The sequence below is a fragment of the Zootoca vivipara genome, chromosome Z1 (assembly GCF_965207765.1).
Source record: "Zootoca vivipara chromosome Z1, rZooViv2.hap1.1, whole genome shotgun sequence".
Classification (NCBI taxonomy): domain Eukaryota; kingdom Metazoa; phylum Chordata; class Lepidosauria; order Squamata; family Lacertidae; genus Zootoca; species Zootoca vivipara.
This window is the reverse complement of record NC_142583.1, coordinates 62531762-62555324: the sequence shown is the minus strand read 5'-3', so window position 1 is coordinate 62555324 and position 23563 is coordinate 62531762. Positions and strand designations below refer to the sequence as shown.

At 45.3% G+C, this 23563-nt stretch overlaps 1 protein-coding gene across 1 annotated transcript in view; it reads right to left on the bottom strand.

The window, feature by feature from the left end:
- SCD5 (stearoyl-CoA desaturase 5) overlaps positions 1 to 22288 on the bottom strand; it is a 41242-nt gene extending 18954 nt beyond the window's left edge. The window contains exon 1 of the mRNA XM_088657091.1: positions 21910 to 22288. Coding sequence (XP_088513217.1) covers positions 21910 to 22159 — 250 coding nt within the window. The 5' untranslated portion in view covers positions 22160 to 22288. The remainder of the gene's footprint in view (positions 1 to 21909) is intronic.
- Positions 22289 to 23563: the final 1275 nt, after the last annotated feature.

The following is a 23563-nucleotide window of genomic DNA, read 5'->3' as shown; positions in this document are numbered from 1 at the left end:
AGTGAACATTATCAGGTATCTTGACGGACAGGAGACAAGCCACACTTTCACATTTCTGTCATAGACTGCCTGTTTCTGTGACACCTGTAGGATGCTTTTTAAGTTCTTGCACTCTTTCTTCTGAGTCCTCACCTCCTTGCAAGAGGGGCAGGGACTCTGCTGCAACAGAAAAATAAGGCAGCCCTATTTAGGGAAGTTTGTAATGACTGATGTTTTAATGTATTTTTAATCTTTTGTTGGAAGCCGCCCAGAGTGGCTGGGGAAACCCAACCAGATGGGCGGGGCATAAATATGTTGTTGTTTGTTATGTACTGAGCTGAATCATAGAACAATAGGATCCAGAATCAGCAGTCTGATTGGTCCGCAGGAGCCACCCAATCCAACTCCAGGTGGAAGTGAATCCGCAACCTGATTGGCCTGCAGGAGCAGCCAATCAGGCGGCTGGCAGAAGTCAATCTACAAACTGATTGGCCCACAGGTGTAGCCCTGAAGTAGCCAATCACGCAAAGCCCATTGTGTAAATAATGTATATAAGCAGATGGTTTTGGGAAAAGAGCATTCTTCTCTTCTTCTCCTTGATGACTATAAGCTGAATAAAGAGCATGAAATTCACTCTCGACTCCGAGTATATTTCGTTGTTGTTGTTGTTGTTGTTGTTGTTGTTGTTGTTGTTGTTGTTGTTGTTGTTGTTGTTGTTGTTGTTGTTGTCTGCCTTGCTTTGACTGGGTGTTGCCTCCATCCATCCTACTCTGACTTACAATGGACTTAGGGGATCCTGAATCACTTGAAGGAGAGTTGGGCTGCAAAAGCCAACCCCAGATTTTTTGGTATAATAACTTCGTTAAGGAAGCAGCAGTCTGATAATTTGTTACTCTGCTGTTTCTCTCTGCCAGAGTCAAAAAGGCACTTTATCCTCCTTAAGGGAAAGGTTGCAGCTACAGAGACATTCTCAAGGACAGCAAACCTTACATGCTGAAATATACTCGGAGTTGAGAGTGAATTTCATGCTTTTTATTCAGCTCGTAGTCATCAAGGAGAAGAGAAGAAGAATGCCCTTTTCCCAAAATCATCTGCTTATATACATTATTTACACAATGGGCTTTGTGTGATTGGCTACTTCAGGGCTACACCTGTGGGCCAATCAGTTTGTGGATTCACTTCTACCAGCCGCCTGATTGGCTGCTCCTGCAGGCCAATCAGTTTGCAGATTCACTTCCACCTGGAGTTGGATTGGGTGGCTCCTGCGGACCAATCAGACTGCTGATTCTGGATCCTATTGTTCTATGATTCAGCTCAGTACATAACACATGCCTTGTCACTCCCATTGCCAATTATACCTCTATATATGAAAGAAAACAGGAATGTCATCTGCCTCTAATTCCTCTCCACCAAACACGTTCATTCCTCTTTCAAGGCTTCCCTATTTTGCTTTTGCTTTGGGCAGATCCACACCCTAAATTTAAAGCACATTAAAAGTACATGACTTGGCACAAAGAATCTTGGGGACCATAGTTTCCACCTCACAGAGCTACAGTTCCCAGCACCTGTAACAAACTACAGCTCCCAGGATTCTCGGGGGGGGGGAGGCAGGTGCTTTAAATGTGGGCTGAATGTGTTTTAAGTTTATGGTGTATATGCTGTATTTTGGAAGTCACAGGGCTCACCACTGTGGGGCATGTGGCATTGGGGTCCCTGCCAGCACCCCCTGTGGCATTGGTGAATGGTCTTAATAAATATCCCCTCAAAGACCACAAAGCACAAGAGCCTGCTCTTCCTTTTCTGTTCCTCTTACATCGAGCAATTTAACAATGTCCACCTTTCATCTAATGCCAGGAGTGGGCACACACCCTCCCATGTGTTCTGAACAGAGGTGAGGTGCAAGATCTTCTCCCTGTGAGATGGCTGGCGCAGGTGCCTTTTTTTACGACAAAATGGGGCAGCTGGCAGGGTGAGGCATGCCCACACTGCTTCTGGGCCCTCTATTTTCTCCTCTTCTAGATGTGGCAGCCATTTTGGTTTACGCCACCCTGCCTAGCAGCTATTTTGTGTTACACCCTTTGGCAGCCATTTTGTGATGGGCATCCGCAGAACTTTCTGGAAATTCCAAATGTGCCCATTGGGCCCCAAAAAGTTGGGTACCCCTGGATCATATGTACCACATGATGACTGAGCATTAGGGTGATGACTTTTTCATTTTTTCCCCTCAAAAATTATTTCCTGTAGCACAAATGGATGAACGTTTGCCTATTAATGACTAAAATGAGGTATATTCCATTGAAATATTTAAAAAATATTTTTTTTTTTGTATGCCATTTCATAAAATTGTATTAACAATTCTATATATATTTCGGGGGTTCCGGTTTCCGCCGGCAGGAATGGCGGACCTGTTTTCCATCCCTCTGACCTTCGTAAGGAATTTGGCGGTTGCTAGGGGAGTAAATGGCAACCCCCTACCCTCTCCGGGGGTTACGGAGAGGGGCCGCTGGCCCGCGATGCCCCCAGACCCACTCCGACTGTTTATGGAGTGGGGGGAGCTTGGGATGAAAAGCACTTACGAGGGCCAGGACTCCCGGACGCTAATCTGCATGGCGGGGATTTCCATGGTTAAAGAAGATAATTAGGCTTAAATCTATGGACATACTTCAGAAGGAGGGGAAGAAGCGCTGTTTACTGCTGAGAAATTTATGCTGCTGAGGGAGAGGAGTCAAAGGCTGTATATCATCTGGAAGAAGGATTGATGGGGACGGAGCGATAAGGGAATTGAGTTTTTTTTTATTTTTCTTCATATGAGTTACTTCGTATCTTCCCAGACGCGATGTCCTGGCTTGTTTGGAGTGAAAGAGAAGCAAAAGACTGTGTGAGTTGAACTTTATAAACTGTTGTTACTGAGCATATTTTTTAAAGATGTGGAGTTGCCGATGAGAAAAGCCCCCCCCCAGTCGGACGGAAGGAGTCCTGGACGCGTTCGGAGGATTTATGAGCTGTGACGCACTTTGAATTGGAGCAGCGACCTGAAGCTAAGTTCAGCTATAGGGCAAGGAGATCCATTAATTTACCAAGAGTTTATGGTTTGATGTTTGGGTCTTCTGCCTGGAAAAGCTGTAAATTTTATAAAGATCGTTAATCTTCATGGCTATGAGAGAAAACGAAAGTGATTTGAGCTTTTTAAGATGGCGCTGCTTCGACGCAACAGGGAGCTCCAGACTAAGAAGATTTATGGGGAGGCTGGACTGATTAACCCACACAGGAGAAAGAACATTTGTGAAACCTTGTTTGATATTTATCTCAGCAGCTGGGAAACAATCGGTTGAAAGTGGAAAACATCTATGTGACTGTAAGGGGAAGATCTGGATTATTATGAACTTGGAGGACGATTTGAACTTTAGAAAAAAGACGGCAGTGGACGGTTGCGAGGAATCCCCAATTTCTTGAAGCATGGGAACCCAAATAAAAAATTCTCTAGACGATTTGGCATAACATTCGGTTTGATTGATATATATATGTGTATAATTTGAAATAATGAATGTGATATAATTGGTTTTAATTGGAAAATTAATAAAAATATATTTTTTAAAAAAACAATTCTATATATATTTCGTATCAAATTTGGACACAACACCACATTCCATAATGGGGAGTGTTCTTAGCAACATAGGGTATACAAATGTCACACCTGCGCAAGGTAAAAAACCCTTTTTGGGACCTCTAAACTCAGCCAGCAGACCCTGCCGGGCATGCTGGGAAAAGAACCTACAGGAGAGGTAGCAAAACATCGTCCTCTAGCGGCATCTATACTGTTACTGCAGCTAAAAAAAGCTTCCTTGTGTGTTTGATGACCCTATATAATGTTGTATATATGTGACTCTAAAGCTTGGGTTCAATTTTATATCTGCTTACAGTGACTTCAAAAATGGTCAAAAAACTGATAAATAATTTTTTTAAAATCATTTCCTGTGTAAGGTTTTTTTAATCAAATCTCTTTGAAAGTAAGATTTTATCTAATCTTTAATGAAAGCTCATCAAATTATGATACAGGGAAAAGAGGTTGTAAAAAAGTCATCATCCTACTGGGCATCTAAGTAACCCAGCGATCTAGTCCACTCACTCAAGATAGGGTTCCCTCTAGGGTGGTAGAAATGTGCTTTAAGCCCATCCTACTGGCTTTCCTGAAGCAAGCAGATGCGGAAAGGGTAGGATCTGAGAAGCTGGGGAAGTGAGAGAGAGAGAAAGACAGACACCACCCACCCAAGGAAGAATAGCTTCAAGTTCTCATAGAAAATTCAGGGTGAAATTACCAGCTCTGGAACTGATCCCAGAAAGCTTAACCCGGCTACCGTTACAAGAAACTCGACAGATCTTTAATCAAAACACTTGACTAAGGTCAAGCCCTTAGTTTTACATCTCATACGATAGACACCAATTCTGATTAATACCTGGGATAGAGCAGAACTTGGCAACAAATTGTATTTTGTGAGAAGCAACCAGCAAGATGAGGAGCTCAGGGAATCACAACGGGCCATTGGCCTGATCCTGCTCTTCTTGAGCTCTTATGCTCTCTTTCTTTGTTTTGTTTTGTTTTATGGACTGAAACCGTCGCAACTAGAACACAAATTCTAAAAACAAATTGTCCGGAAATGCTATGAACAGTTTCCAAAGCACTCTGTGTTGGTTTTATTTTACCATAATTTATATTCTTCACCTTCAGCATCAGCAAATGTTCCCTTCGGTTTCAGCAACTGCTTCATTGGGGGGGGGGGCAAGAACTACCCGAGTTGAGCTGATATGTTCATCATGTTTCTTTCGAATAAAGAGTTAACTCTTTATTCGAAGGGGTGGCTAATACCCCAGAGGACAGGATCACACTTCAAAATGACCTTAACAGATTAGACAACTGGGCCAAAGCAAACAAGATGAATTTTAACAAGGAGAAATGTAAAGTACGACACTTGGGGGAAAAAAATATGAAAGGCACAAATACAGGATGGGAGACACCTGGCTTGAGAGCAGTACATGTGAAAAGGATTGGTAGACCACAAACTTGACATGAGTCAACAGTGTGATGCAGCAGCTAAAAAAGCCAATGCAATTCTGGGCTGCATCAATAGGAGTATAGCATCTAGATCAAGAGAAGTAATAGTACCACTGTATTCTGCTCTGGTCAGACCTCACCTGGAGTACTGTGTCCAGTTCTGGGCACCACAGTTCAAGAAGGATACTGCCAAGCTGGAACGTGTCCAGAGGAGGGCAACCAAAATGGTCAAAGGCCTGAAAACAATGCCTTATGAGGAACAGCTTAGGGAGTTGGGTATGTTTAGCCTGGAGAAGAGAAGGTTAAGGGGTGATATGATAGCCATGTTCAAATATATAAAAGGATGTCATATAGAGGAGGGAGAAAGGTTGTTTTCTGCTGCTTCAGAGAAGCGGACACGGAGCAATGGATTCAAACTACAAGAAAGAAGATTCCACCTAAACATTAGGAAGACTTTCCTGTTCAACAGTGGAATTTGCTGCCAAGGAGTGTGGTGGAGTCTCCTTCTTTGGAGGTCTTTAAGCAGAGGCTTGACAGGCATATGTCAAGAATGCTTTGATGGTGTTTCCTGCTTGGCAGGGGGTTGGACTGGATGGCCCTTGTGGTCTCTTTCAACTCTATGATTCTATGAACTCGACTTCCTTCATGTGATTTACTACTGGTTTGCTCCTGGTGGTAGCTCTGGCTCAGGTCTTGTCTACAAGTAGATGGATGTCTACCTGGGAACCACAGCTATACTACCTGGGGATGGGTTCCACGATGAAAGAAAAGTTGGTGCATTAGGGGAAATGGGGGCACAACCCCACCACTCTCAGTCAGCCATCAGCAAGCCCCCTCCTCCTAAGTTTCAGCGTTGCCCCTTGTTCAGGAGGGAAGAGGAGGATGGAGACGAAACCAGAATGAGTCGGTTCTGCCTGTGGCTTCACTTTCTACTTGGATCCCTGCAGTCCCCAGTGGGTGAGAGAATGATAGAATTTGTATTTATTTTTTAAGAAAATAAAAATCCCCCCCCAAAAAATACCATACTCCTTGCTGGCCGTAACAAGAAGCAAAAGGGGAGTGAAATGATAGCTGCGGTCTAGGGAAAGGTACCCCTTTTTAATTATTGAAGGGAAGATATGGTTCTTGGCACCATCGAAACAAATGGTATTTACTCCTGAGCAAGCATGGTCAGCACTCTCTAGCTGTTAGCCTACTACTTTCTGAGCTTGCTGCAGCGAGGAGACACAGTGCTTGTCCCCTCTCACTTGGCAGGAGAATAATCTGGCGGCATGAATGCTCTTTGCCAAGAGGTTTGCGACTGTTACTGATGGGGAGCCTGCCAAAATTAATTACAGGGGCACAGGAGGGAGAGAGAGAGAGAGAGAGAGAGAGAGAGAGAGAGAGAGAGAGAGAGAGAGAGAGAGAGAGAGAGAGAGAGAGAGAGAGAAAGGCAGGTCGTGGCTAATTAGATCTCCAGTTTGCAGAGGAAGCCGAGGCTTTATGCCCCACAGCTTACATTTCAAAGTGATCTCCTGTCCTCCACCTCCTAACCCTGCAAACTTTAGCTGAAGCTCCTGCAACGTTTCCACCACCTCCTGATCTCAGCCTGTGGCTTTCCTTTTCCTAGTGGAGCCTGGAAGAGAAAAGGGCTTATATCCAATATTAGTCATGCTCAGCTTACCGTTCAAATTCCTGGGACAAATATACATTCTGTCATGGCGGCCATAACCTAGGCTTAATGTGTCCAGATAATATATCTGAGTTCTTCTAACACGGATCCTTCCTTAAGGGCCGTTATAGCCTACCCCGCAGGGCTGTTGTGGGAGAGACTAAAAGGTGCGGGAAGCAGGCCCAAACCTAAATAAATAAAAATTCCTCAGCAAGACTAAAAGTTGCTGTAGAGGAGGGAGGAATGTTCAGCAGGAAAACAGTACATGTCGGAAAAGCTTTAAAAGCGGTTCTTTTGCAAAACTCACCTTCCCTTTCAAATTGGATCTTCCATGACTGTATTGTGTAAGGTGTGAGTGGCGGGGGTCGGGAGAGAGAGACCCCATAAAAAAGAATAATGGAAAGAACGATGGATAATGTGTAATTACACCCTTGGCTTGCAGAACCAATTTTCTGGGCAGAGGTATACACACACACACACACACACACACACACACACACACAGGTGCAACGCATGAAACATACAGTAATTACATCTGGTCTAAAGCTGGCTCTTTTAATGCTTTATTTATCTCCAGCTCCCCTGTTTTGGGGTTTTTTTTTATTATTATTTAAAAAAAATGTTCTGTGTTTGACTTCCATCAAAGCAAGCTTCCCAACCAAAATGGACCTTTCTCTCGCCGCCTCTCACCGCTCCCCCCCCAGCCGCTCAGACTAAAAATGTGGCGAATCAAATCTCATTAAAGGAAAAGTGGAAGCTACAGCCTTTCATATGGAGGCTCAAACAGCTACCAAAATCAGGGAGAGAAGATAAATTACAGAGAGTGAAAGAGAGTCATCATCTGTGAGGGGATCAAAGAACACAGGGGCCATTGTCTTCCTGCATAAAAGACACACACACACACGAAGTTGATACCACAAAGCGCTTGAGACCTGCCTGCTGACTATCAGTTTCGGGGAGAGTTACATTTTTTGTTGGCTTTTGGGAAATACAGTATATGTTTTAGGGTTGCCACATTTCATAAAGTAAAATTTCTGACACCCACAAAGCTATTAAGCTGTTTTTTTGGGGGGTGGGGAACAAACCCAAATCGTTCAGCTTTTTTGGGGGAAATCTTCCATACATATGGATTTTTGTGTGGCAATGTCCCTCCCTCCTCAGGAAATAAGACGCAAGACACAGTGAATTGATTTTAAGTGGGTGAAAAGGCCACAACTTTATTGGTTTCGGATGTTGAGCGGTATTGGCTTAGGCATTGGAACCTAACCGGCTATATCCGACTGTAACCTGTGTGTTACAGTCTGGGAGAAATTAACCACCAGAAAGGAGCCCAATGATGTACATCTACTGGGACACCTCCTGTGGCCACCGTTGGGGGGTGCCATAAGGCCCTGACCTCCGCAGGCTCAGGACAAAGCTACCGCCCCCGGAACCCCTTTAACGGGATTAAATCTCCAATTTTGGGCAGAGGATGATGTAATCTGCCCCCCTTCTTTATTTATGCAAATTTCCAATGCCTAACCGCCAAACCCAGTTGTGACGAATTGCTATGCGGTAGGCGAAAAAACCAGTTTGGCTAGTCCAAGTGGAAAAAGTCCTACCAGGCCCCCCTGACATTTTGCCGATTCAGTCAAATAATTCTCCCCCTTAGGCCATTTTTACACCCGAAAACCAGGACATGTCAGGAATTTTCCTGACGTATGACAAGCCTAATAATATGTTTAGGGGCTTTCAAATATATTTTTTTCTTTATTTGTGTGTAAAAAATATTCATATATTACTATTCCTTTTTTAAAAAATCAGAGCAACTGGCAACCAATTATGCCTAAAATTATACAGCGGAAGCCATGTAAAAATGTTAAAATCGGAAACTGTTATGAAAGTATGTATTCTTAATTGCCTGCATCAGCCTGACGGAAAAGAAACAGGCATTTAAAAGTTGGCACAGACTCTCTGTTGGCAGAGTATTCCAGAAGACTGGGCCGATGATATTGAAGGATCGGTTTCTTGTTGTTGTCTAAAGGAGCCTCACACCAACCTGGCAATCACCCAGCGATGCTCCTGCAGATGATCTCCAAGATGGAGATGGGAAAGGGCTGGCCCACCCATGAGGCAAGCAAGGTGAGGTGACTGCCTCGGGTGGCCGAATCCACAGGGGCAGCAGGGGTAGCTTCCAAGGAATGCATCGCCTCCTGCTGCCGCCTGCAGGAGTATGGGCAGGAGTCAGGCTCTGGGGCCTGTAGTGCTTTGCAGGACTGGGGCCTGCCTCAGCTTGTGCTGGAGAAGCAAGGAGTGGCCACTCAGGTGAGGCCACTTGATACCTCACTGCACCTGGGGGCAGGAGCTGGGAGGGATAAAAGCTCAGCATTTCCCTCCAGCTCTTCGCAACAGCAACGCTGTCCCTGTCTGGTTGCATCTGGCCTCTTGCTCCTTGGACCCTTGCCTTGCCGACGCCTTGATCCTTGGACCCTCGCCTTTGCCGACGCCTTGCTCCTTGACTCCCAGACCTTCGCCTCTGCCTTGCTCCTTGACCCTGCGACGGCCTGCTGCTGGACCCTCAACCCTGCACCTGTTCCTGCTTCTACACCACCATCTTGCCTCTGGTCCTGACGTCCTCAGCCAGGGCTTCAACCGCCCGCCGACCGGACCGTGACACCGCCATAGTGGCTGTGACAGCTGCCAGGATCTGCTTCCTCCTTGGCATCCCCCAATCCCATTCCACCTCTCCTCCCACCTCTGTTCGCCATGTAGATCACTATTTCTCCCCACACACACACACACACACACTTTGTTCCCCTTGTAAATCTTCACCCACCCCTTCTTCCCTGATGGAAGGCGCCATTTTGTGGTTCGCCTCAGGTGCCAAATATGTCGTGGGCCAGCCCTGAGCTGGGATATATAGTCATACCTCAGTTTAAGTATGCTTCGGTTTGAGTACTTTCAGTTTAAGTACTTCACGGACACATCTGGAACGGATTAATCCACTTTCCATTACTTTCAATGGGAAAGTTCGCTTCAGGTTAAGTACGCTTCCGTTCAAGTACTCTGCGGACCGTCTGGAATGGATTAATCCACTTTCCATTATTTTCAATGGGAAAGTTTGCTTCAGGTTAAGTACGTTTCAGGTTAAGTACAGACTTCCGGAACCAATTACACTCATACTTCGGGTTAAGTACGCTTCAGGTTGAGTACTCTGCGGACCCATCTGGAATGGATTAATCCACTTTCCATTATTTTCAATGGGAAAGTTTGCTTCAGGTTAAGTACGCTTCAGTTTAAGTACTTTGCGGACCGTCTGGAACGGATCAATCCACTTTCCATTACTTTCAATGGGAAAGTTTGCTTCAGGTTAAGTACGCTTCAAATTAAGTACAGACTTCCGGAACCAATTGTGTACTTAAACCGAGGTACCACTGTATATATTTTGACAGTAAACACAACCCAACACACGCATACTAGCCCCACTGCAGTTGTAGCTGTGCACCAACAATGCCAGAACTGAACCATGTGGGCAAACACTGAATGGAGCCAAGAATGCAGGTCAAGACAGGAGCCCAAGTTAGGGGAAGTCAGAGAACCAGAAAACATGCCTGGAGCCGGAGACAGTGAGCGAAGAATATTCTTGCCCCAGTACAGTCCCAGTCTGAACCAGAAGCCTTTATAGTAAGGATGGAGAACCTGTGGCCTCCAGATGTTGTAGTACAACTCCTATCACCCTGGTTATTGACCAACATGACCGGTGCTGATGGGACTTGAAGTCCAACATCATCTAGAGGACCACTCTAGATGGTGTCATCCTTGAGTGACACCAGCCATGCTGATGGCAACCTAACCTAGTTCCCAAGCTTCTGTGCCGTTTTTGTGACTGCATTGCTGTGAGCGGAAGGGTTTGGGAGAGAGGCTCTGGGTAAGCTGAATTTGTGGGGACTAATAATAATAATAGGGACCCAGGTGGCGCTGTAGTTAAACCACTGAGCCTAGGGCTTGCTGCTCAGAAGGTCAGCGGTTCGAATCCCTGTGACGGGGTGAGCTCCCGTTGCTTGGTCCCAGCTCCTGCCAACCTAGCAGTTTGAAAGCATGTCAAAATGCAAGTAGATAAATAGGAACCGCTACAGCGGGAAGGTAAACGGCGTTTCCATGTGCTGCTCTGGTTTGCCAGAAGCGGCTTTGTCATGCTGGCCACATGACCTGGAAGCTATACGCCGGCTCCCTCGGCCAATAATGCGAGATGAGCGCGCAACCCCAGAGTCGGTCATGACTGGACCTAATGGTCAGGGGTCCCTTTACCTTTACATAATAATAATAATAATAATAATAATAATAATAATAATAATAATCTATTATTGATATCCCGTCCATCTGGCTGGGTTTCCCCAGGCACTCTGGGCAGCTCCCAACAGAATATTAAAAACACGATAAAACATCAAACATTAAAAACTTCTCTAAAGAGGGCAGATCTTTGGTAAAAATGGCGGCCTTTGTGCACAGAAACAAGAACACCCACATACACATTGTGGGGATGTTCAGGAATGTGGACGAGGAGATATTGTTTAATATATCCTATCCCAGCTTGTGTTAACAAGTTCAAAACTTAGCAGAGTTACATTCCCCTTTAATGCACAGCAGAAACGGTTGCTCAGGCTTGTTGAAGCCTCTAGAATAATATGTATATTTCCTGGTATTTCCCCTTTATCCCTCTTAAAAGAAAATACACGACGCAATGCTCTTTAAAAATAAAAAGAGTTTACTTACAAGACATCCTGAGTTAACAGCCTAATCTCAGAAAGGCAGGCTAGCTTAGATAAATGTATTTACAGGTAGAGTCCATGCCTCATGGGCCATGGATCCCTTTTGTTCTCTCTAGGCTGGAAGCCATAGCTGCCAAGTTATCCCTTTTTTAAAGGGATTTCCCCTTATGCTGAATAGGCTTCCTCGCGAGAAAAGGGAAAACTTGGCAGCTATGCTGGAAGCCTTGAGGGAACATTGCTCACTAGAGATGTTGCTTCTCTGAAGTCGAAATCCAAAAAGAGGGTGAAATGGCCACTGGCCAGTGAATTTACCTGGCAGCTTACCCATCTCATTTGCATGTTGGGGAAGTCCATCCCAGAAATAACAGGAAACTGACCTGGTCAGGTGTTCCTCCATGTGGTCACTCTAGGAACTGTTGTGACTTGACTGCACCTAGTTTTACATCCTACACACATCAAGTACTGTAGTTCTTATTAAACTTAAGGCATGTTGGGGGTTTGCCACTGAAATGGAAACCAACACACTTTACATAGCTGCCAAGTTATCCCTTTTTTAAAGGGATTTTCCCTTATGCTGAATAGGCTTCCTCGCGAGAAAAGGGAAAACTTGGCAGCTATGACACTTTAAAAAGCAGATCCCTAACTAACTGTGCTTTACTGCCTTGTTTCTGGCAAGAAGGCTTTGTTAGCACCAAGAGAAGACATTGAGGTGGCGTTTGTGCACCATTGCTGACTTCAGGATGTGACCAAGAAAGACCTTAAGCTAGACAAGATTACAGCTGCTTTCACTCAGCATTCTTCACGGTAGGAGAATCAGCAGAGTTCGGTGGTGTTCCAGCATCAAGGTTAAAAAAGACGTGGGTTGCTTTTGTCCAATGAGGATCTCAGACCAGAAGCGATGGATTGGCCCTTATTTTGTACCTTCTCCCAAGTACATCTAAGATCCAGTTCACCATATGGCATTGGCTGTAGTAAGTCCTGGGTAGGCGTTAACTGCTGCAGTATTGTCCCCAAGGGCGGAAGTGGGTCATTTATGTCAATATTAGAAATGATTAAGTCACAGGAGTTTTTTCACCATTGACATTGGGCTGTTATGAATACCAGCCTCCAATGGTAAATGGTAGAGCAAGGATGAAATTTTCTCATTCCATTGACATTAACAGAAAATGTTAAGAAATAACATACCCTCCAATATCTCTTTGATGAAAATAGGGATGTCCTTAAAAATAACAATAATAACAATAATTTTATATCCCACACATCTGACTGAGTTGTCCCAGCCGCTCTGAGCAGCTTCCAACATATATAAATACATAATTAAACATTAAACAACTTTTCTATACACGTCTGCCTTCAGATGTCTTCTAAAGGTTGTATAGTTATGTACTTAGAATCAAAGAATCATAGAGTTGGAAGAGACCACAAGGGTCATCCAGTCCAACCCCCTGCCAAGCAGGAAACACCATCAAAGCATTCTTGACATATGCCTGTCAAGCCTCTGCTTAAAGACCTCCAAAGAAGGAGACTCCACCACACTCCTTGGTAGCAAATTCCACTGCCGAACAGCTCTTACTGTCAGGAAGTTCTTCCTAATGTTTAGGTGGAGTCTTCTTTCTTGTAGTTTGAATCCATTGCTTTCCTTGGCTCGGGGTGTGTGTTTGCGTCACATAACTCCACACCCTCCAACATTTCTCTGATGAAAATAGGGACACCGTAAGGAAAAGTGGGACATAAAACCAGGATAGAATCAATGCTTCTGTAAATCCGGGGCTGTCCCTGAAAAATAGGGACACTTGGCGAGTCTGAAATAATTGCACCTCAGTCCTTGTTTTGAACATTAACAGAGAAATCGTAAGGTGGTGGTGAAATTCTGTGACAGAGATGCTCCCACTTCCTAAGCCTACTGGCTTGCACCAGGCAGGGCAGAAACACCCCCCTCCAACACCTCAGTTTTCTAATTCTTTCCATTCAACCTTATTTTCAGTCCCCCTCCCACTGACACTAAGAGGAGGGGAGATAACTGCACAGCTCCAGGTGTGTCACATACTAGTTCGGCCTTTGTGTGGGTGTGTCAGGGGAATGGATGGAATCTGGGTCTGGTGGGTCCAGTTTTTAGGCGTTGACGCATTGCAATATGGATGGTTTAGGTTAGAGGATTCCAAACATAAGATGCCCCTTTTCACAGCTGTTGCACACAGTGGGTGGCCATTTCCACGGTTATCCACCACAATCCCAAGAACTCTTTCGTAATCAGTCACTTCCACTTCAGACCACATTAACGTATATTTGAGGTCAGGACATATACACGCTTGGGATGCTTCCCCCTATGGATTTTCTTTTTTAAATAAACTTTATTAATTTCTCTCTTTAAAAACATAAACACTCAACATACGTGCACATTTTTACAGACAAAAAGAACAATACATAACCAAAAATACAACCACAAAACAATAACAAAAAACAAAAACAAGAATAAAAACCAACAAGAAAAACAAAAACAAAAACAAAAATTATAAAAAATAAAATCATTCCTTTATATCTTCTTTTAACTGACTGCCAATTATTCTCTCTGTAATCTATATATTTGTCTTATTGCATCGTATCGCACAACTTTTATCTTCCATTTATTATAATCTTCCCTTAAATTCAATTTAGCTTCAATCTTAGTCTGCCATTAGGATTTATATATACTATTATTCTTTATGTACTCATCAAATATCCTCCATTCCTTTTTTATTTTTTTGTTTTGTTTGTCCTCTACTTCTTCCGGTACCCCCTATGGATTTTCTGTGGCGACCTTTTCTTTAATTGTCTGGGGAACTTTTCCAAGAAGCCATATATATCCTTGAGTGGAAGAAAGTCCTGCCAAGATTGAAGTGGGGATAGGAGGAGGAATAGCTTGTCCGTCTGACCTGCAAATTTTGTACCAATTTATGACCTAAACTGGCAGGCTGGGTGATCAGAGATGGGTGAAAATAGGGCACCTTTCCAGACTGGACGTCATCCCAGAGGACATACTAGAGCCAGTGTCTGCAGGAGGGAGAGCACACAACATAAAATTTCTGAGGGAACTGAAAAACTATAGAGCAGAGGTGGGGAATTTCAGGCCCAGAAGACAAATGCGGCAGCCCTCCACGCCTTTCTATATGGACCTTGGAACCCTCCCCAGGCCACACCCCTTCCTCAGCCACACCCACTCTTCCCAAGCCACACCCTTCATACCATTATTCAGTATTTTCACCTGGCTGGAATGCTTCCTTGAACTCTGACAACACCTGTTGGTTGGCCGAAGGCAGGCTAGTGAAGGGGTGTGTGAGATAATGTAAAGATCTGCATTCATGCGCTGCCAATCATTTTTTAGCTAACAATCAATTCTTTTATAGATAAAACAGCCGTCAGAACCTCCCAGGAAAGAATCTTCCCAAAATAAAAGAAAAGTGTGGGCGTGGACACAGCAACAAGAGCGCAAGTGGGTGGAGGAGATTAGCAAATATTTTTCCTCCTGGGAGGAAAACAAGTTTCTATTTCAGGGGGAAAGGAGAAGACGTCATGACTTGACCGGGGGGGGGGGGATAAGGAGCCTGTGGCATTTCAGGTGCTGTTAGACTCCAGTTCCCCTCACCCCCAGCCTGCACAGGAGTTTGAATTCAGCAATGTCTGAAGGGTCGTAGGTTTCCTGACTCCAGCCTTGAGAAAACAACCCCCATGTCCAATTATTTTGTTGTTGCTTAAGAATAATGCAGTGAAGACTAGGGTAGGATAATTGAGCTGCCTCTACCCTGGTGTAACAATATGAGGCACTTTTCCAGAGGAACAAATAAACGTTTTTATTATCTAATATAAGAAACGAATGAGTGAAGTAACCATTCATGGGGATGGTTCCTACACAGGAAAAGTGAACGGCAGTTACTATAAAACTTTGGTACAGAAAGATAAGAGGCTCTCTCACCACTGATAAACAGGTGATGAAAGTGATGGGTAGCTCAATCCCCTCCTCACAGCAAGAATCTTGTAAGTACAGCATCCTCGGAGGAGGCCACTCAACTTAAAATGCCTCCCACAGAGGAGGTCCGACCACTTGCTGTCAAGTTTCCCCTTTTCTCGCGAGGAAACCTATTCAGCATAAGGGAATTTCCCTTTAAAAAAAGGGAGAACTTGACAGCTATGCTCCGTTCCAGATGTTTATTTTGCTACCTGCGGTCTACTTTTGACAAATGCAAATACAGTACACTTGAATGCAGCTCTGCGTGATAAATATGCAGATTAATATGCAAATTATTGCATATTAATGCTTTGCCACTTGCTTTACAATGCATTGTGATCCTACTTTGACTTCATAAATCCGATGTAACTTTCATTTGTTTGTTCTATGGTTTATCTTCTTTTTTTTAAGGGTAACGTAAATTAATTGTGACTTTCCCTTTAGCCTAAGGAAATAATACCAAGCCTCCGCTTTTAAAAAAATTGCAGAAATAAATGTTTCTTCCTCTTATCGTAATCTTTGAATTCCCTTTTGCCTAATGATGAAGCTGTAGGTTCAGGTTTCAAAATGACCAGGAAAAAAACGAAAACATTTTCCCCCCATAATTAAGAATTAATTTATGGAATATCTAAAGTTGATTTAATTGGCCTCCTAGACTTCCATCCTCCAAATTAAAAAATAAATAAATAAATGAAGAAAAATATACTCATCCCTGGAATTACTACAGGTTAGATTTGTGGAATAGGCGCAGAATGCCACTCATTCTGCATTTGTAAGAAACCAGCCTTTGGAACTCCCTGCCTAGCCAACTGGCATCAATCTGGAGCATTCACTATTCTTTATTGTGGCACCTGTTAAAACATTTTTTTGTGTTTAGGCAAGCCATGGTGATGGCCTCTAAGCTTAGACAAATTCATGGAGGACAAGTCTCTCCATGGCTTCTCACCCGGCTGCCTCCAAAGAAGAAGTTAGTTGAACTTAGAAAGTCACCTTCATAGCTTATTTGAAAGCCTCTTCCTAAGGTCAGCTCCAAATGGTGGCAAGGTTGGTCATTTGCCAGAGTCCAATCTCCCTAACAATGCTCCCACTTGGTTCAGTCTTCCTGGTCTAGCCAGGCTGCCATGTCCAAATCTTGCTGTCAACTTTGCATCTGGCTGATTAATCTTGGAAATAAAATGGTCTGATTCAGCAAGGCAACTCTTAATGTTCTCCGTTAGCAGAACAAAAGAAGAGGCTTTAGGGGAACTGATTTTCCTTTTTCTCTGCACTTTGTAATGCTTCTGAATGTGATGCTGCTGGAAACTATGTGTGTGGGGGTCCTCTTTTCCCTGGACACGTCCTCTCCATTTTCGGGGGTAAAATGTCTGTCCGGGTGGATCTTTTAAATTTGCCAAAGTGTCTCTGGCTATATTTTCTGGCTGAGAAAATAGCTCAGCAATATATCACAGCTTCTATAGCCTACAGGGAGGTCCATACCAGCATTTCTGCAGTTTTCATGGGGGAGCAGAAGCCCACTGGGGCAGAAAGGGTGAGGGAGTAGCGACGTTCATTTTTGTGCCACAAGATGCCCGCTGGTGTGAATGAAATTTAGCGCAATGTGCCGCCGCTGTATCAGTCAAAAAGCCACAGTTCCATAATGCAGAAGGTGCCGCAGTATGAAAGGAATATTAGAAAATGGAACAGAAATGTTGGCATAATGTACGTCTAGTCAGCAACCCAGGAGCAGCCATGGTTCAGACCAACCCAAGTTTCTGAGATGTTCTCAAAGGCGGCTGCTCTACAAAAATGCATTGCAACACTCAAATCTGGAGGCTACCAGAATATGGGAAACTTTGGACAGGCTGTCTCTGTCTACGAATGCTGCATGCACACGAATTTATGCTCTACGTGGGGTCTACGGCCTATTTTATGCCCCTGCAAAGTGCTTTTCTCAATTTTCTCAATTTCACATTCTGAAAACAAAAGCTCAATGCAGATTGATTCCGTGTTACACCCCACAGTGTCCCCATTTGAAAAGATATGGAGGCAGTACTAGGAACGGGGACGTATCCACAGCTGCCCAAGGACATTGTGGGTGGGAGAATAACAAAGTGGCAATGACTACCTCCCACTTCATTCAGCTGGGGCATGTGCAGGGAGGGAAATGCGCGAATAGCTTAATTTAGGGGAGGGTTTTTCAAATACGTCTCGAGTAGCCACACCCACCTTGTGGATGGGAAGTTCTAGAATTGCTCTGGATCGAAAGCAGCACGTTGAGGACGAGCAAGAAAGTTTTCCCTATTGAGAAACACTACTTTGTGCCACGAATGGGGAGGTCTGCACAGAGCTGTAGAGACGGGTGTAGCAGCCTTAACTGCTGAAAAGTGCTGTACATCACAGAGACCCTCTTCCTAAGGCTGGCCCTAGTATTAGGCAGAGTGAGACAACTGCCTCAGGTGGCAGATTCTTGGGGGGGGGGAAGCAGTGGTAGCCACTCCCTTCGCTCCCGCTGTCCCCTCAGTTAGAGGACAGCTCTGTGTGCCACATCACTTGTCCTGCACTCAGTAAGTGTCAGGAGTCAGGCATAAGTCAGCAATAAATCACCTGGGGCCAGCGAAGTTAACGCTTTATTCAAAGAAACCAAAACAGTGCAGGCCTTTCCCCATAGATCTTGCCCCAGTGAGGCAATTGCAAGGACTGAAGGTCCCTGCCTTCCCACTGCTCTCTAAAGCTCCTCCTCTCCCAGGTCCTTCCCAAGCAATCTCAGGCTCCTTCGCCTATTCTCTCGTTGCTCCGCCCTCTTCATTCCTCTCTGTGTTCTGGGAGACCAGGAGAGAGGGGATCTGGTCGCAGCAGGAGGGGGAGCCTCCTTGGATTCTTCAGCAGCCTGCCTCGTCTCTGTATCCTGGCCCCCCTCCTCTCCTGCCTCTGGTTCTGGACTACTCTCTGTCCTAGCCTCTTTCTGCTCACTAAAGCCTGTTGCCTCTCTGGCTTCTGATACCTCCTCCTCCCGGTCTGCCCCCTCTTCTCCCTCTGACCATGCATTGTCATCACAACACCAATCCCTGGCTCTGAGCCTTCTTCTCCAGCTGGTGCCCCCCCTCCTCTGCTTCCATCCAGTCCATCTAGCCCTTGAATGTTACTGCCAGAGCTGAAGTCAAATTCAGCTGCCAATCTAGTTGGCTTCCATACTTGGGATTGTGGTGGGCATGTTTTCATTTGCCTCAAGCAGTATTGTGCTGGGTCCTGCCTTTTGCTTGACAAAACTGAACTACCTGCGCTCCCTGGCTACCAGCTTGGTCCTTTAGGGTCCCTGAACAAGCTGAGCATCACTCTCCTGGTTAGACAAAAACAAGCACCAAATAATGCATCTGTCTTGTCAGGACTGAGCTGCTGCTTATCGCCTCTCATCCAATCTATTTCTGATCCCAGACGCTGATTCAATACTCCCACTTCCCTCATCTAACTCAGATGAAAAAGAGAGACAGAGCTGGGTGTTGTCACCATGCCAGTGACACCTTATGCCAGATCTGGAGTTCAAATTCCTATTTAGCTAGAATATTGATGGATGTTCCTTGAGCGAGTGATTCACCAAACAGACTCAGCTTCTTCTATCTGTAAAATGGAGGGTACTGAGGCTTTTTGTTGTGAGCAGTTCCTCTAGGACTGATTCAGAGGCATTCCTCTAGGACTGATTCGGAGGCAATAACGGCGCTGTGGGTTAAACCACAGAGCCTAGGGCTTGCTGATCAGAAGGTCAGCGGTTCGAATCCCTGTGACGGGGTGAGCTCCCGTTGCTCGGTCCCAGCTCCTGCCAACCTAGCAGTTTGAAAGCACGTCAAAATGCAAGTAGATAAATAGGAACCGCTACAGCGGGAAGGTAAACGGCGTTTCCGTGTGCTGCTCTGGTTCACCAGAAGCGGCTTTGTAATGCTGGCCACATGACCTGGAAGCTATACGCTGGCTCCCTCGGCCAATAATGCGAGATGAGCGTGCAACCCCAGAGTCAGTCACGACTGGACCTAACGGTCAGGGGTCCCTTTACCTTTATATCTAGCCCACACAATAGATTTGGTGGAAGTAGTTTTGCAGCAAGCCAAACAGCTGTTTCTCTCTCACCACCACCACCTTAAAAAAAATACAGCGAGTTTGCAGGGCACTTCACTACTGGAGAGGGGGAATGTGCAACTTTCTGTTCACCAATTAAATTAATCAACTACCAATAGAATAGAATAGAAGCAAAAGGTCTCTCAAATGACATGACATTGATTTGCAGAGAGAGTATAGCTGTCATACTGACTATCACTCTTTCCTTTTAAAAAAGCACTGTTCCTGACTTGAGGTGAACATAGCCTCTCAGGCATTCAGCGTGAAGATGGAACGTCAGTCTTTGCATTTGGAAACACTGGAGTATAAGAGACTTTTTCTAGGCTACACCATTTCTGCACGTGATAGCGGAAGGGGGCGGGTGAGGGACGTCTATTCAGAAGAAACAAAGAGGGCTTGGAAATTAAACTGGGCAGCCTCTGGTGTCGCAGCTCTGGAGCCGCTGTGCTCGAGAAAAGCTCCCAGGTGAATGTTGCACTATCAAGCAACACAGCTGAGAATGGGAGGAGAGGGGGAAAGGCAAGTAAGATGAGGCTCACAGTGTCATTGCGCCAGAGGGCATTGCAAGGGGAACTGTTTGCAGGCATAAGGAAATGACATTGGGCTGTGCTTAGTTTTCCAGGAGCAAAGCCACTGGGGAAAGGACCTTACTCACCTGGAAGTTCTGTCCCTTTCATTTTTCTCCATAAAACCCACCATTGCTGTTAGGTTTTCACCTGGACCCTCTTAAGTCTCATCCTTAACTATAACTAAACCTGATGCATGCACCTGAGTTTTCTTTCCTTCATCCTTCTCCAATGTTTTGGACCACAGCCCTGTTATGTGGCTGTTTTATTCCCTCCATCTCTCTCCCTTTTGATGCTTTCCCTAGTGCAGAAGTATTGACTGTAATCTCCTCGGGGCAGGAACTGATTTGTGCTTATATCCATCTATAAAGCACCGTCTGAATAAGAAATAATAATAATCCTAGATGCATGAGAACTGTTTGCAGGAATCCAGTGGCAAGGGGTAAAAGCACACTGCTTATGCACAGAGAAACTGTTTTCTTTCTGCAGCTTGCTAGTGTTGGGGCGGGGGGCGGGGAGAGTCAGCTCTATAAGGATGAGAGTGCTGTTGGTGAACATGGCTTCCGCGGTTAGCTGAAACCAAATCCTCACTTTAAGCTCTAGCAGAAGCAGGCAAACCGTATCTCTGTGCAAGATACATTAGAAGCAAGACTATGCGAACACACCAGGCAGAGCATGAGTCACAAGGCAGTGGGAGAATAATCTTTTGTCGCTGCAGGGAATGCATCTATTTGGGACCACTATGGCCTGATCCTGTGCGATGCTAAGCCCTAACAATTCTCAATCGTTGCACTGGCCCAGCACCTTGGTTAGACAGCGCTTCTCTCTTTCTCCAGCCCTGCTCGTGATTTTTTTGTGTGTGTTTTTTTTCATGCAGAGGATAACAGAAGTGACCCTATAAAGTAAGCTGGATCCAGGTTGGTGGGTCAAAAATATGGGACAACTTAAACACGCTGGTCCTAAATGCAAATTACTTTTAAATTCCTTGAATCGATAGGATCAGCACACCGCCCACCATTCCTTGCACTGTGAAGAATCCTTTGCATTTTGAACCTTGCATCAAGAACAGTAGAAGGATGTCTTTAGTGACAGACTTGCTGTGGGCCTCCGGTTTCTGGCATGGTGATTTTAATGCTGTTTTCCTATTGAGTTTCCTCTGCGTCCCACGGACACACAAACACATTGAGTCCCCTCCCTCGTAAACACACGCAGAACCCCGCTCACTCACATGCTTGTAGGAGAAGCTATATACATATAAGTTACCATTGCTTTACCCCAGGGCTACTCAGCTGCTACTACAGCCTGTATCTCACCCAGCAGAGACCGTGAAATCTCTAAGTGGGCGTTCACAAGACCAGCTATTGCACAGGGCTTACCTACAAGCCGCTCTTTTGTCTAAACAAGCAAGGTGCTTAATGGATGGGCTGCCTTCCATTTCTGTGCTCCTACCCACCTAGTAGCAAAATCGGGAGCACATTTGACATTAGGAAATGCGTTCAAAGGACAAAAGCAGGGGGTGGCAATTGGATGCATCAACAGAGTTTGATCTTGCAAAAAAACAACAACAGCAACCCAAAGCTAGGATGGTGTAGCGGATGCAGAACTTTCAAAACCACCGAACGGGGCGAGAAATGGATCATTTTTTAAAGAGAAAAATTGAAAACACCCACACAACTGGGGGTGGGGAACCCAGACAGGGCAAAAAAGGAGGCCTGCATTATGAATTAATCCCCTGGGGAACAGGCAGGCAAAACAACAACATCGCTTGTATAAAGGGAAAAACACTGAAATCTCCGGTGATGGGGGGGGGGGGGAGAGGTGGCAGTGAGAGGGGGAGACACACTTACCCCACATCAGGGTGAAGAGATGCGCTCTGGGGATGAGGACGAGGGAATACGCCGCCCCGACGTGCAGCAGGGCCATGAGAATGACATTCCTCCAGACGATCTCCTGCTTGTGCCCAACTTTCCCGGGGCTCCTCCCGGGCGCCGAGTCCGCGGAGCTGCCATCTCTCCCCTCGCCGGAGGAGGAGGAAGAAGAAGAGGGGGGCATGTTGACCTCTCCCTCGACGGCGGCGCCGGCTCCGGGCTTGGACATGGCCGAAGGGCAGACGGAGGCTCTGCGCGGAGAGATGCTCTTTCCTTTTACTTTGGCTCTTGTTTCTCTCCCCACCCCCTTTTTTATTTTGCTTTTAGGGTCAGGTTTCTCTCCCTTCCTTTACTTCTGAGTTTGCTTTTTTAAAATAATAATAATAATAATAATAATAATAATAATAATAATAATAATAAAGGTCCCCCTTCCCAGCACTTTGCTCTGGGGCTACGGTCTACCGGCGGGAGCCTGGTCGCTGGGCAGCGGCAACATCTGTTGCTGGCATCTCGTCCATGCTGCTCCTCCGGAGCCAAATTCCGCACAGCAACAGAGGATGGGGGGGGAGAGAGGGAGGGAGGGAGGGAGGGAGGGAGAGAAGGAGAGGAAAAGACCTGCATAGCTACAGCCAATCAGAATCAGATGCGGCGCTCTTAAAGGGGGGGGGGGGAGAGATGCACAGCATCCCTGTCTACTATTGTCACACATTGGCCAGACTGAATAGAGAGATATAGTCTTCATTCCAACAAAGAAAGGTGCGTTTGATATATAGCATGTTCAAAGGCAACCTATTGCAGAAAAGGCCCCCCCTTAGGACTTTGTGTGGTAGCTGTGGGATATATATATAATCTGTTAAATTGCTAAGTGGGTATCTAAAACCCCTCAGCACAGGCAGCAACAACAAAAGGACTTTTCCTTTGGCCATGGGTTCAAAGAGATGTTGACCCCAGTTTCATAGCTGCCAAGTTCTCCCTTTTTTAAAGGGAAATTCCCTTATGCTGAATAGGCTTCCTCGCGAGAAAAGGGAAAACTTGGCAGCTATGCCCAGTTTAGTCACTGTTTTAAATTGTGCATTTTAGCGTTGCTGCTTTTAGTTGACGGGCCATTGTTAGGGGGTAGAGTCATGGAGGTGAAGTCCAGGATCTTTAGTGCGAAGCTCCAGATTTCCTTCCTCTCCTTTGGAAAAAACAAAACAAAACCCCATACATACAACACACACACACACACACACACACACACACACACACACACAGAACTTGCTTACATGGTTCCTGGGACCCCAATCACCCGCCAGCTTAAATTTGCTCAGAGGCCTATATTTGCATCTCTAGGAGTGGTATATATTTCTAAGTAGGCATTAGCATATGACAGGAACATTTTCAGCCAATGAGTGCCATGTGCTGAAGACCTGAGTCTTTTAAGAACACAGCTACACCCTCTCTGTAGCCACCCATCAATAATTATTCCCTGGGCGGCTTACAAACAAACCTGTGCTTAAACAAATATAATATATCATGACTGAAACCAGCAGCAAGGAATAGGAGACAGCAAAAATAAAATAAAATAAAATAAGATCATTATGACACAGCATGAAACAGTTTGGGTTTAAAACACAGTTTAAAAAGCCTGAGG